This window comes from Xenopus laevis, chromosome 2S (assembly GCF_017654675.1).
Source record: "Xenopus laevis strain J_2021 chromosome 2S, Xenopus_laevis_v10.1, whole genome shotgun sequence".
Taxonomy (NCBI): domain Eukaryota; kingdom Metazoa; phylum Chordata; class Amphibia; order Anura; family Pipidae; genus Xenopus; species Xenopus laevis.
In genome coordinates, this window is record NC_054374.1 from 83,770,683 (window position 1) to 83,789,821 (window position 19,139).

The 19,139-nt window shown below is 37.9% G+C and overlaps 1 protein-coding gene across 2 annotated transcripts in view; it reads left to right on the top strand.

Annotated features, from left to right (window-relative positions):
• Positions 1 to 12,987, top strand: part of ints2.S (integrator complex subunit 2 S homeolog) — a 38,197-nt gene extending 25,210 nt beyond the window's left edge. The window contains 9 exon segments of one of the 2 annotated variants that reach the window (NM_001091319.1): positions 5,287 to 5,451; positions 6,225 to 6,426; positions 7,333 to 7,458; positions 7,545 to 7,746; positions 8,813 to 9,013; positions 9,211 to 9,318; positions 9,474 to 9,579; positions 10,456 to 10,632; positions 11,447 to 12,380. In NM_001091319.1, the coding sequence (NP_001084788.1) occupies positions 5,287 to 5,451; positions 6,225 to 6,426; positions 7,333 to 7,458; positions 7,545 to 7,746; positions 8,813 to 9,013; positions 9,211 to 9,318; positions 9,474 to 9,579; positions 10,456 to 10,632; positions 11,447 to 11,619 (1,460 nt within the window). In that variant the 3' untranslated portion in view covers positions 11,620 to 12,380. 2 annotated transcript variants of the gene reach the window in all.
• Positions 12,988 to 19,139: the final 6,152 nt, after the last annotated feature.

Consider the following 19,139-nt stretch of genomic DNA (forward strand, 5'->3'; position numbering starts at 1 on the left):
GCTGATGTCTGGGATGCAAATAAATCTATTGATCTTTCTCCCAGTTGTGTCTCTATTTTGTGGAAAATGTCCTTTTTTAGTGAGATTTGTGATAGTGTTATCTTTTGACGCGATAAAGCGTCTGCTAATTCGTTTTCCTCTCCGGGAATATATGTGGCGTGTAATGTGATTTGATTGGAAAAAGCCCAATCCCAAAGGTCTAGCGCCAAATAACAAAGTGTTTTTGATTTTGTTCCTCCCATTCTGTTTACATATGAAACTGCTGTTTTGTTGTCTGACTGAATTAACACAGACTTTTGAATATTTGGTGATATTAGAGCCTTTAAGCCTAAAAACATCGCCTTTAGCTCTAATACATTTATGTGAAGTGTTTTTTCTTTTCCTGACCAAAGACCTCTGACTGCTCCTTTGTGAGTGTAAGCTCCCCAACCTCTTAAGGAGGCGTCCGTTGTTATTATGATGTCGTAATCGTTTTTTATAAGTGGCTTTGGGAAAGGCTGGGTTTGCCAGGTTATCAGAGCGAGTTCCCTTTTTACTTTGTTTGGAAGTGTTAATTTTTTGTTCCAGTGAATATTTTCCCTTAATTTTTGTGCTAGCCACATTTGTGAGTGCCGACACAGAAGAGGTGCTTGAGTGCATCCTGGGGACAAAGCAATTATTTTCCCTATTGCTGCTGCAATTAAACGTAGGGAAACTTGATGAAGTGGTAGCAACTGGGTTATGAAAACCTGAATATGTTCCCACTTTTCTCTGGGAATGGAAAGGGTTAACCTTGTTGTATCTACTGTGAATCCCAGAAATGTTATTGATTGGCAAGGGTTTAGTACTGATTTTTCCCAATTTATTGTGAATCCTAATTTTTGCATTAAAGTGATGAACATCTGTCTTTGGTCTATGAGAACTGAAATATCTGGATTTAGAATAAGAATGTCGTCCAGATAAAAAATGCATGTTATCCCTTTTTGTCTTATGTGAGAAATTACTGATTTCATTATCCTGGAAAATGTGTATGGAGCGTTGGAGAGGCCAAACACCATTACATTCCAGTGGTAAATATTTTGCTTCCACTGGAATCTCAAAAACCTTTTGTGATTTTTTGATATTTTTATAGCATGGAATGCATCCTTTAGATCTATCTTTATGCAATAAGCATTTTCTTTCAAGAGGTATGTGAGATCTGCAATGCTTTCCATTCTGAAACGTTTCCTTTTTAAAAATTTGTTTAAAGACTTCACATTCAGGACTGGTCTGACAGAACCATCTGGCTTTGGTATTGGGAAAAGATGACTTATCCAGCCTGACTGTGAAAGGTCTGAGAGTTCTATCTTTCCCTCTAGCAAAGCCTTTTCTAAGGCACCGTCTAGAACTGCACTGGTGTCTCTGTATCTGTTTGAGATTTGAAGTGGGAAAGATTTTAGAGGAAGGTACAAACCCCTTCTTATTATGTTTAAAACCCATTTGTCTGTGGTTATTGTTTGCCATAAAGGTATAATTTCTGACTGGGAAAAAGCTTGAGTTTTGTTTACCTGGCACTCTTTTCTTATAACCAGTAGACCACTTTGGGTTGGTTGTTCGTCCACTGGACTGGACTCTCTGGCCAAAGAAAGGTCTTTTATAGCTCTGTGAGGCTTCACAGGACGACCCCTGAGCTCTGTAAGGACGTCCCTCTCCACGAAAGGGTTTTTTGTTGAAAAAGGAAGGTCTTTTCCAGTCCCCAAATGATTTTCTTGCCTTATAGCGTGATTTTACCTCCTTAATAAAATCTGGACCAAATAAATTAGAGTCCTCAAAATTTGGAAATTCATGTGATTTCGGAGCCAGGTCTGACATGCCCATAGTATGTAACCAACGAGCTCTTCTCACACTTGTGACATGGTTAAAAGCCTGGCCAATCATCAATGCAGCCCTGGTGGATGCTTTAAGAAGTGCTAATTTTGAAGATTGCAAGGAATGAATATTCTTTCTGGACTGTTGTCCTTCTTGTTCTGCTTTACCAAGCATGAGTAACAAAGGACCGGCTGCATCTGCAATTTTAAATTGTATGTTGCGCAAGGACTGATCCATCCTGTCATTATTAGTTACTGTACCAGTAATAGAGGATAGTGCAGGGTCTACTTCTGGTGCTAACATAGCCTGTATATCAGGGATTCCAATATGGTTTCTTAAAACCAAGTCATCTTCTTTCATTAAAGAAGAGCGAAAGGCATACTTTGTGAAATCATACACCTCAGATTTATCATTAAGTGCCCATCTGGCATTAAATAATTTTGGTGGAGGTGTTTTTCCTAAGAGATCAACTCTTGACATTTGTGTGTCACTTATTTTCCCTCTTACAGAGGATGCTGAAGATTTCATTGTTTTTTCACAATCCCAATCCACCTCAGAGATTTTTGAATTGCCAGCTACGGGGTCAGAATCAGAAGCAACCGCTTCAGAGTATAATGAAGAATGACTGCTGCTATCATAATGTTTAAAATGACCCTTTCTGGGTAATTTTTGTGAAATCCCAAACGGGACCAAATTTCTTTTCTTCTCCTTTCCTTTCTGTCTCAAACGAGACTTTTTTGCCTTAGGAGAGCTGTCTGTTGAACTCTTACCAGAGTCTGAGGAAGAGTCTTGAATATTATAGTTTTTCTTTTTCTTATTTTTTATAAATTCCTCTTCCGAGGATGAAGAATTATCTGGAGACTGAATTCGTCTCCTATGTTTAACATTTTTTAACTGTCTGTGAGGAGAAATTTCTAACGACTCAGTAGCCGTTACAGAGAGTGTGTCCTCCATCACAGCGCTGTGAAAAATTCTGACAGGAACAAGATCTCGCGAGAGTTAAGAGATCCTGTTCCTGTAACTTCTTCCCGTTCTTTTCAGAGCATTAGAAGTTTCCAGCGATCAATTCGGGAGGCTGCCGCCTAACCCAACAGCTGTTGCTAGGTGGCATCCTCCCGAAGAACAAATGTAAATCTAAGAAAATGCCATTATTACACACATAGTTATTCATGTTCCAAGCAACATTGTTTCCATATTACAAAAGTAAATGTTCTCTACTATCTGATTGTTTTCAGTCCATAGGCATGTTGTCCATTGTATTGGTGTAGCCAGATGGTAGCTTCAGTCTGTAAAAAAGTGTTTGTATAATACTGTTACAACATATAAATTCAATGAAACGCATATGTTCCTTTAAGGCTTTATCCATTTCTTTTGGTTCTATTGTGTTCAACCATTCAATCCATTGAGCTTCTTGCCCAAGTAATAATGTTTTTTTCTGTCACCCCCTCTAGTGGGCATATTGATCTGCTGTAAAACCATTCACTTTAAGTTTGCTGCACTATGTACTTCATTAAAGAAACAGGGGTGTAACTATAGAGGAAGTAGACCCTGCCGCTGCAGGGGGGCCCAGGAGGTATAGGGGCCCCACGAGGCCCTAATTCATATACAATTTCAATAAATATTGGAGAAACAAGTCAACCTCTAAACATTTTGGGGGCCTGAAAAATAATTTGTGTGGGGCCCAGTAATATCTAGTTACGCCACTGTAAAGAAATGTCTACCAAGTGGTGTATGTCTATTTCTTGTTTGGGTCAAAGCAAGTAATGGACTTATGTTCACCAATTCTAAGTCTGACTGCACGTGTTGTTTGTCCAATGTATAATATACGACATGGGCACTTAAGGGTGTAGACCACATGATCAGAATTGCAGATGCTGTACTTTGTGATGGGGATTTTGTGTCCTTTATGTGGATGTGTAATGCATTCCCCCTTTATGATGGAATTAGAGATGGTTTATTTCATATATTTATTTGTTTTTGCTTCTTTATTGCATGATTCGTCCATGGTTTGGTGACATAGTTTTCATGTACCTGTTTGGTACTCCTGTATTGTCTCCCGGTCCCTCTGTGGGACCTGGTCCTGTCAGTCCTTCAGGGGCAACCCTTTGAACTGCTTGACCTTATTCCCCCCCACCTTAACTTGCCAGGTGGCCGTTTTGCTGCTGATCACTTCGGTAAGGAGGGTATCGAATTGGCAGCTCTAGGTAAAGGTCCGACCTCTGACATTTTTGGTCCGAGCTCATTCGACTCACTCCCTCAATACTTCCTGGGCGGTGAGGCATCGGCAGAACAAGTCTGCAGGGCAGCCACATGGTCTTCTTTACATACATTTTCAAGGTTTTAAAGGGTGTACATGCAGGTTTCAGCTGAAGCCAGGTTCGGGAGAAAAGTGCTTCAGGCAGCTGTAGACTATGCACTTCAACTGTGGGCACATGGGGCCTGTGTCCCCCAATCTAGGAAAGAGAGGGAATTTTATACTCACCGATAAATTCTTTTTTCTTCTCCTACGTTGGGGGACACAGGCCTTCCCTCCCTGGAATTTGTTTTGCATATGGTACTTTGTATACTGTTGGTTAGCTGTACGTGTACATAGTTGGGTCTGTTTTTCCTTGGACCCTATATTCATGTTTGGGGTGCGGAGCTCCTCCTCTGTTCAGGGTTATGGTGTAAATGGGGTTGTCCTCCCTTCAGTTATGTAACAAAACTGAAGTTGAGGGACACAGACAGGGGTTCTGGGCAGGAGGTGGAGTCACTTTAACCATTAAGTGTCCTTTCTCCAGCTGCAGGGTGTCTATCCCCATGCTGTCTGTGTCCCCCTAATGTAGGAGAAGAGAAAAGGATCTGTGAGTTTAAAAATCCCCCTTTTCTGTACTTTCTCTTATAGCCACAGGCAGTTTGAGTTTTCCCTTCAGCTGTCTGTCAACAACTATTGGCTACATAATACGGGCAGGCAGATGCTTTTCACAAAAAGAAACCTTAGAAACATGCAACAGTGGTTTTCATCGACAGAACTGATATCGCTTAATATGTACCGTGGTTAAATTAAGAGTAATGAAATCGCAGCTAGTCCAAAAATAGACTATCACAATCCCTTGTGTGAAGTTATATTTTGTTTACATCTGTAGAGACAGCTGTAAACATGCCAGATATATACTCTAGTCTAGTTTATAGAACTGGAGGTTCTACCTGCCTGTTAATGCTATGACCACTTTCTGCAGCCTGGACACTGAAGAGCAGCTCTTATATGATTAAATCTTTAGAAAGTAAAATGCTTTCTGAATGTTATCTTATCTTGCATCATTACATATTCTAAGGAAAGGGAATAATATACTAGAAGACGAATATTATAAATAAAAGTTTCCTTCGATAATCTCAAGAAAAGTTTAGAAAGCTTTAACTACCATTTGCTTGTTTGGTATTGCCAGTAAATGGATATGGTTTGTTTACTTTATGTTCTAGGTTTGCACTCTGCTTTATTGCGCCTGCTTTCTACTAACTATCCTCATCTATGTATTGTGGATGACTGGATCTGTGAGGAGGAGATCACTGGAACAGATGCTCTTCTAAGGAGAATGCTGCTAACTAGCTCTGCCAAAAGTCATTCACCGAAGCAGCTTCAGGAAGGTAACTCAACTCTGTAGGCCACAGATTAAAAAAAGTGTGTGTGGGGTTTATATTGTTGCAACCACTGTCTCTTTAGCTGAAAGCTATAGGAAATGACCAGTAACTCCTATTAAAAGTCCTTTTAAGTGGTTATTTTGATATTCCTTGTTCAGGTTGGTGCCTCTTTATGTCTGATTGTTTACAAACCTAATAATTACATTTCAGCACTATCATTTCTGTATTATTACAATTGCTTACATAAACTGGTGTGTTGATGTAATCACTTTCTCGTCCAGTCAATGTCCATTATGCTGCATTAGGGCAAAAGATACATGGTGTTTTGTAGCCCACATTTTGTCACAGCTACAAAGTGCAAGAAAATACCATGCCATAGAGCAGCAGTCCCCAACCTTTTTTGCCCCAAGGACCGTTGCAAAGCCCTGGGGCAGGCGTGAACTGTGCGCAACGCTTATATTTCCCGCATCAAATTCGGGCGACCCGCATCAAATTCGGACACTGGCAAAAACATAGTGTTGTAGCAAAGGACATTCTCAATATAGATGGCACAGTATTATATGGCATTTTATAGCCATGACAAAATGGGGACTACAAAATGCACGGTGTGCTATTGCCCTTGACCTGAAAATGATCTTGTTCATTGCTTCTAATTACTCTGTGAGTGAAGTAATCCTCTTTTAGGAAGTTAGTTATTTCACTCTGTATCTTAATAGCAGCAATTTCACTCTCCATAATTCTTTGTTATAGAAGAAAAACCTTTATTTTTCTGCTTTCAGCATTTTCGCTTCTTCAGAGTAACCACACCCATGTCATGCAAATTCTGGAGCACTTGACGTTGCTTAGCGCTAGTGACCTCATACCTTACGCAGAAGTAATTACTGCTAACATGATCCGGTTGCTGAATGTTGGTGTCCCACGCAGAATCCTTCAAACTGTCAATAAGCTCTGGATGACTTTGAACACAGTAATGCCAAGAAGGTAAGTCCTAGAAGTTTTTGGTATGTAACATAATGGCAGTGGTTAGTATTTTAAAAAAGTTGAGGAACTCACCAAGGACTCTTATACACAGGTGTTTTTTTTTAAAGAGAGAGAGAACCTTGATGGGTCATTGTGTAAATTCACACATATACAAAGCAGACTAGTCCATGTTTTTATGAGCAGGATGGCTAAAACTTGTTTTTGGAGTATATATAAAATCTATACATTTCAAATCCAATGCTAGCTAGGCTAGATGTGGGGAAAACACTGATTTGTTTCTTTGAGAATGAATAATAAGAATAGTAAGGTATTAAATTGGCAAGTTAGGCAGAAAAAAGACACACGTCCATCAAAATTAACCTTTTATATCCATATAATACCTTCCTAACCTTCCCAATTCCAAGATGGCAATCAGACAGTCCATGGATCAACTATGTATTAACAGCTGCCAATACAGGGATTCACCAATCCTGTCTAAAATTCATCTCTCGAGCTCTACAGATATCCTAGGCAGGGAGTTCAACACTGGTTGGCCGGGTTACTTAAATATTGGGGGTGTATGCTTAGTGCAGTTTATTGGCAGAGGCTGGTTAATAAATATTGAAAATTGTAATGTGCTATTCATATTTTAGGATCTCTACATGAGGGTAATAATACATATGTGCCATTTTTTCACTGAATACTTTAATGCCAGGGTTTTGTGGTGTAGAAGTTTTGAGTAAAAACATATTTTCCCATTTTGAAATCTTTATAATTTGTAATTTTAAAAAAATATGGATTTATGGGGCATTTGCGTGCATAAACTGCAGACTGTTGATTATGCTACTGTGTATTTGTAAATCTCACCCTGTTCCACTTCAGAGACTATAAAAATTGCAAGATAACACTTTGCCTTGTTTTAATCAGATTGTGGGTGATGACGGTAAATGCATTGCAGCCACCTTTGAAGTTAGCGCGACAACACAAGTACACACAAAACGATCTCATGATTGACCCTTTAATAGTACTTAGATGTGACACAAGAATCCAAAGGTCAGTACTAATTTATCTATACAGAAATGTACATTTTTAAACGAAGTTCATGACTGCACTAAGAAATCTTTGTCGTCGTCCCCCAGATGTCCTCCAATTATGGATATCACCTTGCATATGCTAAATGGATACCTTTTGGCATCCAAGGCTTACTTGAACTCATATCTGAAAGAGACAGCAGATCAAGATATGAAACCATCACTAAATAATACAACAGCTTTAGCAGGCCAAGTAGAAGCTATGGAGGTAACTAGAGAAGAACTGAAAAATGCTCTCCTTGCAGCTCAGGTAGGCACCAGAAAATCATGGGTGTTTTTGTTTTAGCTCTTTTATTTTTTGGTGGTGGGAAATGTAACGTTATAATGAAATCTATCTTGGATCGCACAGACTTCCAGTTGGATAGCGATATTCTTAAAATTCAAATCTGAATTCTAAAATCTTGATCTGTATACACTTACATATGTTAAAATTGATTTGATGACATGCATGTGTAATGGAAGTTTGGTGTGGTGGGTGTGGGTGTGGCTCGGGGGGTCCTTGGATGTTGCTCCCAGTGACCTAAAAGCAAGCTCTTCTTTTTGTCTTGAAGGCAAGTTTGATTGCATAAAAACTAGGAGTACTGCTTAACAGAGCCTCCTTTAGTCTGCCAGTCCACATAAGGCCTACCAATAGTCAATCACAGCCCATAATCGGCAACCCCAGTTACTTTTTGCATTCTTGTATTGCTCTCCAATTCTTTTTACATTTAAATGTGCCTTATGTGTTAAAAAAAAAAAAAAAAGTTGGGGGTCCCTGTATTATGTATATATGTATGTCTGCTACTGAACCTGATGGCTTGCAACTAGGGATGCACCGAATCCAGGATTTGGCCTTTTTCAGTAGGATTCAGATTCGGCCGAATCCTGCCAGGCCGAACCGAATCCTAATTTGCATATTCAAATTAGAGTCGGGAGGGAAATTGCATGACTTTTTGTCACCAAACAAGGAATTCCCACCATTAATTTGCATATGTAAATTAGGATTCGGTTCGGTATTTGGCCAAATGTTTCGCAAAGGATTTGCGGGTTCGGTGAATCCAAAATAATGGATTTGGTGCATCCCTACTTGCAACAACCTTGGGATAGTCGCATTTACATTGTAATGTAAAGTAATGTGAAAACAGTTATAACTTCTAACTGCATGTTTGCATGCTCAGCCAGAAACGGAAGAATTTAATTTATATGTTTAAACTGACAAAATCCTTGCTAGTTTTATTAAAATTGTTTATCCCAAAATGCTTGTGATGTCACATACTAATCTAGATCCAGTAATTCTGGAAACATTATAATATCCACTTATCTAATACTTTTATTAGGATAGTGCAGCTGTACAGATATTGTTGGAAATCTGCCTTCCTGCAGAGGAGGGGAAGGATCAGAATCCTGCTTGTCCCCAACTAACAGAAGGAGAGGAAAGCCTGCTGTGCAACCTGAGAGAAGTGCAGTGCCTCATATGTTGCTTACTGCATCAGATGTTCATTGCAGACCCAAACATTGCAAAACTCGTGCATTTTCAGGTACAACTTGACTTTAATTTTACTGAGTTGGGTGGAGCTAAGAATTGCAAAAAACAATTAATTTAGGCCATAGGAGTTTACTTTTATATTTTTACACCAAACATGGATGGATACATCCTAACCCACATACTTTCACTTCTAGTAGATAACATCTGATTAAATATATGTTAATTGCTAACTCTCTATTTGTTAAATAGGGCTATCCATGCCAACTGCTACCACTGACTGTTGCTGGAATCCCCTCAATGCATATATGTGTTGATTTTATCCCAGAGCTTATTGCTCAGCCGGAAGTAGAGAAGCAGGTTTGTATCTTTTTAACGTTGCACAATTTACAATCCAACACTGCTGTTATTAGCCAGCAAGGTTTCAATTTTGTTGAAGGATAATATTTTTACGTTACTGTACATAATAATTTTTAAATTCACAATGATAAAAATAGTATTTCATATCTTTACAGATTTTTGCTATCCAGCTCCTTTCTCATTTATGCATCCAGTATGCTTTGCCAAAATCTCTTAGCATGGCTCGCTTGGCCATTAATGTAATGGGGACTCTACTCACAGGTAACTATTCCTACTTTAGTAGCTGTATGGACTTCTGTGCGGTTCTGGTTCTTTTATGGTTTATACAAAAGCATATGTTCTCTACTGTTCTTTCTTTTCTAGTATATGCATTTTCAAAGTACAATAATATATGTATAGCAGGAAAAGTAAAATAAAATATTGTGTACTAAACTTATATTATGCCAGCAGTAAAAAAAAAAAAAAAAAAACTAAATTTACAGTTTAGGTAAACTTGATTTTAAATTCACTTAAAATTTAGTTAAGTTTCAAAGTATAAAAGTTTATATCTTTTTATGCCTGTAAGAATGCACATATCTGGCACTAAAGTTATGAAGGCTTGATCCTATTTGATATCTTCAGTACAAGATATGAATTTGGATTTTACACTGGGAATAGTGTAACTGATTAGACATCTGGGGTCATTCATATGTATGCAGAAAATTAGTATTGGGTTTTGTCAATTATAGGCCTATAATAAACTTTGTGCATACATTTACAAGATGTCGTAGTATGAACACAATCACCCCATGTTTGTACAGACCAAGGAACCATTATATCTATAACCCCAAGCATTTCTTTCTGTACATCCAGTTGGTAAGTTATTGGGCAGACTTATTGGTTTGGTAGTGAATTATTACAGTTGTACCTATATGATGCCTACAGTGCATGCGGAGAACAAGCTCAAGAACATAATCTGCAGAAGAATATAGTTTGGGTTGATTTCTTCAGGCCTTATGACATGACATAAGTTTTATGGCAATGATTTGATTTTTCTTAATCCTCTCATCGTTTACATAAAGGAATACCTAGAAATGGATATGTTGTTGGCTATTATTCCCTATGAAAATATATTGACATTATGGGTTCTCTTCACAGTTTTGACCCAAGCAAAGCGTTTTCTGTTTTTCATGCCTACACTGCCATGTTTGGTATCCTTCTGCCAAGCATTTCCTCCATTGTATGAAGATATCATGTCACTGCTGATACAAATAGGACAGGTCTGTGCATCAAATGTGGCAACACAAACGAGAGATGTTGATCCAGTCATTACACGTAAGTGCTTTTTTTAATGTTCTGTATCTTGATGACTTAGGTAAGATGCTTCCATTATAAAGCAACTATGACTAAATGGAATGGAATAACATTGCTCTAGTTTACTGTTGTCATTTTCACTGCCTGTGATGCAAGAAACACTTTCTTATCTGTTTATATCTGTGAGCCATATAAATTTTTCTCATGTTTACAGGCCCAGTAATGACAAAAAAAATTAAATGTTTACATTTGAATGTAGTTTTCACTATACTGTATTGCGAGGTTTGCAAAATGCATGGGCTTAGCTTAAATTAAAATTGCTTGTATGTTCTTGTAACTTCTAGTTTTTTAGTTGTATTAATCTGAGTGCTCTCCTTTATCCTTGACTAAGGGGCCTACTTATTATGCTGTGTAAAATGAAATTCACAGGAAAAACTGTGTAAAAAGTTGTGTAAAATAATGGCAAATTCATCAAGGTGTGTTTTATTTTATGCCATGCAAACAACAGATTCGCTGTCGTTACTTTACACTGCTTCAGACCTTTGACTCAAAGAAAAAGCACATACAAATTATGCCATTTTTATGCTGTTTTATGCTGTTGGAAACAAAGTTAAAGTATAGAACACAAGGGAGCAGTGGTGTAATTATAGAGGAAGCAGATACTGTGTTTTTTTAGGCAGGTGGCAGTGCATCATTAGGATACAAGGGAGCACAGTAAAGGAAGGTAGTTGGTCCAAAGGAAAGGTAAAGCAGGGAAATATGAAAAAAGAAACAATAAGAATGGATAGGAAAAGAAAATGTGGGAAAGTTTCATGCTGTTTTCCTCCTCCAACAGGTCTCCAAAAGCTTAAAGAAAAACCAAAGGAATTGTCAGGAACATACATCCCTTCACCAATGCCAGTTACTGCATTGAAAGACACTGAGAGTTTAGACCCTGATGTACAACTATGCCAGCGTGTTGAAAGCACCATCATTGAAATCATTAACATGAGCGTCACAGGAGTGTAGAAATCTCTGTATATTTTATCTTTCCATCTGCTACTGTATATGAATGTGCTCAGTGGAAGAAGCAGAGTTAGACTTGGAGAGAGACTTGCAGATGGGGTCTTTTTCTGAGACCCACATTTATTTCTTCATAATGATATGGCAACAAGAAAGCTTAAAGCTTAAAAACTGTTTAGTGCTTTTGCTCAAAGAATTGGCCAAGTTGGTTCTTCAGCAAATTTGCTCTGTTATGGCATTTCCATCTTGATTTTGGAAGGTGAAAGATCCAGCAATGTCTGCACAGACCAAGGAACCATTATTGGCATCTACAGAAGCTTCGGAATGAACATCTGATGCACAAAAACTTAACACTGGTAATATGCCAATACTTAACATACACCGCATCTCATTGTTCGGTTGCAAGGAAATACAAAAGCGAGGCTTAAACAATTTGGTTATGTGAAATTTTTAAGAAATAAGAGTGGCAAATGTTGTGGTGTATGCATTACTTTCATAATCTTCAGGCAAAAAATACAATTCTAAATGGTGAATGTCACAGTGTTGGTACAATCCAGTGTTTGAGAACTGTTCAGTTGGACATCATAGCTGTCCCATGATATACAATTGTCTAATAAGCCAACATCTTAAAAGCTTACTGTGAGAGAGAGAGCTGACTGAAGTTCTGGCTTTTCTATGGGAGCTTAGTTCTCAACAATGGACCAAAAAAATCCATTATCTTGTAAAAAGGGACATTACCCTTACTGTCAGTAACTTAAAAAAAAAAATATTCACCATTAATATCACCCTGATTTATCTACTGGCTGGGATTCCACTTGTATCTAAGAAAGCAAACAAGCATTCTTCTCCAAATCATTGGCTTTCAAGCTGAGCCCCCCCAGAGGGGAGAAGCCCTACAGTTTTAGGAACTACTTATCTAAAGTGCTAGTGTGAGACTGGGACCTTATTCACTGTTCATAGCATTAGTCACATCAGCTCTGACTAAGCAGGATACTGTTTTTATTGAAGTTTCTAAATTCAATTTTAGATGTCCAAGTTTATCTCAAGGCAAACTTTCTATGAATGCAAATTAAAAGGAAAAAAAATCCTATGGGTATTGTGTGACATTTTTTCCAATAGGCAATACTGCACAGAGAGCTTATTTACTTGCATATTTGTATTTCTTTATACAGTATGAGCTGGAGCAGCCATAATTTCTACTGGTTATACCTTTCATCCAAAGGCTCCAAACTGCCATTCAACAATTCCGATTTCCGTGAAAATTTTTTAATATTTGAGTTGTGTTTCCAAGCAATAACTTTTAGACTAAGTATCATGTGGATTTGTCCTCTCTTGTTTTACTCAAGGAATCAATAAAATGTTCCTTTAACATTCCTTCATGTTTACTTTATTTTAAGCCAGACTGTTTCCATGTGCTTTCTCCAATCTTCTACCGGATCAGGTGCCAACACACTTGCGATGATAACCAGTATTTGTACTGTACGGAGCAAATGTACCCAAACATGGCTACAGTTTTATTACTGGCGTTTCTGTGGGGAAGAGGAGAAGCGAGACAGACCTCACCGTAACCATTCAGTACCTTCACTAACTCCTTAACGTACAGCTCCTGTATTTGTTCTAGATCCCCTGGAAGAAAGATGGATGGGCCTCTGGTCCACGGTGTGGGAAACGGGGGTCCCAAGAGGACCTCAAAACAGGGAGAACCCGGCACCCTTGGTGTTCTCTTTGCAACACAAATGATTTCTTCCAGCTTGTTTGCAACAGTGCTTTGTACTTTGCTGGAAATATGTGGAGAAAACTTTGCTAATTTAGTGGAGGAAATCTCTGCACACATACATTCTGGTTGGCTAGACAAAGCAGTTATACCAGTGCTTTAATACATTTTAAGTATTTCAAAAAAAAAAGTGTATCTGCACTGGGAAAAATTTTTGGTCCATGTGCACAGGTATCAGACCCATCACTCCAGATCATAGCAACCAAATCACCAACAGCTATTCACCATCAAATTTAAATGGCAAATAAAACATTCCAATTGATCATAGTGACTCAGGTGCCGCACCCCTGAACCTGTAGCATGGGAAGAAATGAAACGTCCAAACCATAGGATGCGCTAAATGTAGCTGTGCTGTGTCTTGCACTTACTCAAAATCAGTCAACTACCTATGAGATATAAAGGGGAATACCAATAGCCCCTCCTTTTCTGGGTTCAGATAATTCCCTTACACCCATCATAAACCCTCAAACATGTACAACTCATAATCACAATGTTCCTTGATTGCTTAGCTTGTCATTAGTACCTTTATTGTTGTCCGTGACCCAAGCAACCGAATGTATAAACATACATTTAGGGTGATAGCACACAGGCCGTTTTATTGCCTGCTGAGATACCTCAGGTGACAAAACATCCCAAATTTAATTCACACTGACTGAAGTGTAAATCACCATTGTGAAGATATATGCATTGTTTCCTGTTTCCAAAGTATCCTGAACTTACCTTGCAAGGAAACGTTTTTTGGTGTTACCGTTCCTTTAAAGGTGAACCTCCCTTTTAAATGTTATAACGGGTTTTGTTAAATTCACCAATATTTCAGGTTTAGATTTCCTTGCATCTATTTAATTACTATATTGCTAAACATACTCTTATTGTTCTGCAAATTATGAGAGGCCAGTACTGCTTGCTAGAAAGTCCTACTGGAAAAAGCATTGGGGTAAATCCATCAAAGAGTGAAGTTCCGCCACTAGAGTGAAATTCCGCAGCTCTCAATTCATTTCTATGGGATTTTGAAAGGCGTATTTATCAATGGGTGAAAGTGAAAGTTCACCCTTTGATAAATACGCCTTTAAAAATCCCATAGAAATGAATGGGGAGTGGCGGCATTTCACTCTAGTGGCGGAACTTCACTATTAACTTCACTCTTTGATAAATATACCCCTTAGCCTTATGTTCTGCACTTGCATGGCAGCAGTCTTTATATGGGAAGACATTGCAACTTTGTATGATAATATTATTATTATAATATAATACACAAAAGCCATGAATATCTTGTAAATAATATCCTTATAAACTGTGAGTTCTGATGTCATTTCTGTCACATGACTCACTAAAATCTGTGTATTATAATACATAAAGTACCCCCAGTTGCAAAATATGAGGATATTAGAAGTTACCTCTGAGTTCCATGACCTGTATAAAAATACATGTTTTTATATGGTCATGAAACTCCTCGGTAACTTATAATATCCTTAGATTTTACAAGAGGGGGTACTTTATTCACTATATAATCCATCCCATGAAATATTGTGCAGTGGATTTGTGGACTATGTACAAATTTCAGGCTGTTGGCAGCGTATAGGTGATTACAATATTTTTGTGGAGAAACAATGTGTCTGAGTGGGGGGTGAATCTCCTCAAAAAGTTTTTATTAAACCATCAGAAAATAATTTTGCCAATAAACATGATTTTAAATTAAATTGCAGCAATTATTAATTAGTTTTATGTTGTTCTTTAATACTCTCTAGTTTCTTATAGTGACGAATGAACTATATCTCCTAAATGAAAGCTTTTGCTAAAAGGCCACAAAAAGGACATTTCTGTGCCTACTAGAGCATGCAACTAGTTGTTTCTCAGTTTTATGCAAAAAAAAAGCTTAGGTGAAGACTCATAATTTTGTTCCAGACAGCCTGTGTATGTTTTCTTGTATTACTCTGGATATCATGGATTACCATGGGAGCATTTGCCAGCCCCTTCCATTAATCAGTTTACATAGAAAAATGTCCAGCGTGCAAGAACTAGGGACAAACTAGATGGCCAGACAAGTGTATTTGAAAGTTAAGAGCACATGCTTACATGGACAGCTGTATCATAAGAAGCATAAAGACTGCATTAATATGGATTTTGTATGGAATCATGTTACATGGATTAGGAAATCAAAACTTTAATTTTAAAAAATGTACTTAAACTTTAATTTCTGCTTTTTTCAGGGGACCAGGAAAGAATTACGTAAAATCCGGGAAAATTTGTTAAAGCAACTTTTCCTTCAATTACTGAAAGGATATGAGCACAGGAGTCAGTTTTACTTTGAAAAACAATACAGTGAAAGCTTGGATTTTAAGTACCCTGGTTTTTAGATTTCCCGCATTTTAAATTTTTAATTTGTGGTCCCACCAATTTATAATGCATTTCAATGGGTGCATTTCCCTGATTTTAAGGAATGTTTTCCCGGATTTGACATCAAAATTTTGTCCTGATGTACCCAAAAACTGATTTTATTCCCTCTATGAATGTTATTATTATTCATTATTTATGAATATTTATATTATTTGTGAACTGTAAAATACTAACCAGATGTATATTTTGCCATGGTTCTGCCTGTTAGGGTCACAGGCAGATTCAGGGAGATTAGTTGCCTGGCGACAAATCTCTTCTTCTTGGCGACTAATCTCCCTGAACTGCCTTCCCGTTGGCTAAAATGTAAATTGCTCCGAGTGCCATCCCACCGGTGATTTACATTTTAGCTGGAGGGAAGGCAGGGGAGGCAGTTCGGGGAGATTATTCACTCGAAAGAAGAGATTTGTCGCAGTGCGCCAAGGCTGAACAGTATTTAATATTGCAGCAGTTATTACACTGGCTGTTGTTACACTGATGCTTCTTTGACAAATAGCATTGAATGGAGGTGTTTTAGCAAGGGTTTGTACCCACAAGAATATACAGTTGTGTTTGCTGTGCAGTTTTATACCTTACACCACATGCACCTACAGCAACAGAAAATAACTTGGTGCCCATGTGATCTACATTCAGCATTGGAACAGAACCACAGTGTAGAATTGAAACACAAGTATTTCCATAAAACTGGTCTGAGTAGTTTCATTAAAGCTAATGGCACCAGTAGAATTTCTGATGTCACTGGCATGATTGAAAATACTGGTCACACAACATGTGGCATTTATGTCAGTGATGGGCAGCGCAGGGAGAAATTGGCCGGGTGAATCACTACATGTGCCGCTGGCCTGTGAGTGAAGGCTGGGGCTTTAAGGCACTCTTAGTCTATGCTGTTATAACAAGATGAGCAGAGCATCACCATCATAGGAGTCAGTTTGTCATTATTAAGCCTGTTTCTACCCTAGATTATGTTGTCCAATACACATTCCATCATCTCTGCTCCTAATAAGTAGGCCTTATGCTCACATATTTGTGGAATACCTCTCACGTTATTTACTGTTTTTTTTTGTTTCCAAGCAAATGCTGTTTACAGAATAAGAAGTGTTGCTTAATACTTTACTGATTTTATCTTTTCATGAATGTTATTTCAAAATCAAGAAATGAAATTCTGTTCTTTAGAATAGAAACCCTGCAGCTGAAGAAGCAAATGGTGCCATTTTGCTGCATATATTTGTATATTTAAAGCATATGGGAAAAACTGCACTCTCTGCACACACAGGTCTTCTATGAATCTCACGGTGCTTTATATGAAAAAGGCTAGGGACTTAACCGAAACATTAGCCTGCTCAATAAAGCACCAAGAGATTCATATTTACCTGTGAGTGTGGATTTTTTTCAAATGCAATACTTGTGTGACTGTGTGTGTGTATAAGTATATATATATATATAATACAGGTAAAGCTTTTATTTGCAGGAGCCGTAAATAAGTTGCTAGCAGTGTATATGCTTGCCTGCACATAGGCTATTAGTATTGAAATTAGGGATGCACTGAATCCAGGATTCGGTTCGGGATTCAGAAAGGATTCGGATTCGGCCGAATCCTTATGCCCAGCCGCACCGAATCCGAATCCTAATTTGCATATGCAAATTAGGGACGGGGAGGGAAATCCCTTGACTTTTTGTCAGAAAACAAGGAAGTCGAAAATGTTTCCCCTTCCCACCCCTAATTTGCATTCATCATTTCTGAAAATTGCCTAGAAATATTTACATTTCCTGCACTTATCTCACCCAAATTTTTACATACAATGGTAAACCACCCTTAATATGAACGCCAAGGGTCTACTGAATCGTTTGCCCAATATGCATACCTTGCCCTTACCTTGGCCATAGCTTGCCCTTAACTTGGGTTTTTTTCACCATAAAGAAGCCTTTTTGGGGTTTGCCTAGCATCAGCCTGACCTTGGCAAATTGCTTAATGAGGACAGTTTCTGTACCAAGCTTTAAAAAAAAAAAAAAAAAAAGTGTCAATAATAACATAATTTGGTCTTAATCGTGGACATATACCCACTATTGCTATTGAGCGCTGTGTTACCAACTTCTAACCTCTGTGATGGGACTTTGTGTGCGTGAATGGGCTGATAATGGTACTTATTGTGGAGGTTGAATGAATATTTCACAGTTGCAATTGCCATATTTCACGTTAAGTCTGGTTGAATTTATTGATTAGGAAATCGTCCTACTCCTCTACCTTGGATCACACATATACCCAGTACCCCTTGCCTCCAGTTATTCCAACACCCCATTCTATACCCTGGTTTTAATAAGTTCGGCATGTATGTGTTTAGCAAAATATTAAAAGCTAAGTTTTAATACTACAAATGAGTCTTCGGAATTGACAGATGGGCAGGTGCAATTTCGTGGGTCTCCTTTTTTCCTCTCTACTATTCCTAATTTTTTTCATACTTAAAGGATCTTCTAGTAACAAAACTACTTTAGCTTCAAAGTTGTGCGCAAAAATGCAAGCATCTTTTACAACAGATCAAGATGATTTTCGGGAAGAGGATTCAACAGTCTCATGATGAGCAACAGCAGGTAATGAAAATCCTGTTAACCTGTGAACAGATCTAAAACACAATTACATGGTTTCAAGCAAAACAAAATGATATGGGTACTAGCTTCAGGAATTGTATTTTGAAATATAAGTAATCAATATGTTTATATTCTGACAGATCCATCTATTCTTTGGAAACATTTCCGATAAATCGAGTTCCTGCTTTACCATGGCCAAAGGAAACATTTCTTTACAGAACTTATTTGTCACTGTTTCTCAATATTAACAATAGTAAACACTCTGCCTAGTAACCAGTTGGTTCTGCTGGGAAGTCCTCTCTTCTATGGCTATGGGCACAATCAATCAATCCATTGATTGATCCTAAATATTTTTTTCTCCAACTTTGTTTTTGGGTGGTGGGGGATAGGTCTTCTTTGCCTCCTGCCATGAGAAAATCAGGATGAATTCTACAATGTGCCTTTAAATAATACAATGTAATCTGTTTTTTTTATTTTTTTTTGCAGTCTAACATTAGATTATATTCTACTGCATTAATGAAAAACAGCATTATTCATGTCTTTATGTCTTCCTCCCTCCAAAGGCCGTAAAGAAAAATCTTTAATGGGGAATGAAAAAACCTTACCAAACACATCTTCAGATATACTGTCAACATGTTTCTTAATACAAAAAGGTACCCAGTATTAATGTAAAGACATCAGTGTTGAACAGCACAAAATTAAACATCTTCTAGGCAAAAGGAGCCCTCCCCTATACAGTAAGATATATTGGGTCTAACTGTCAATGAATATCTGATAC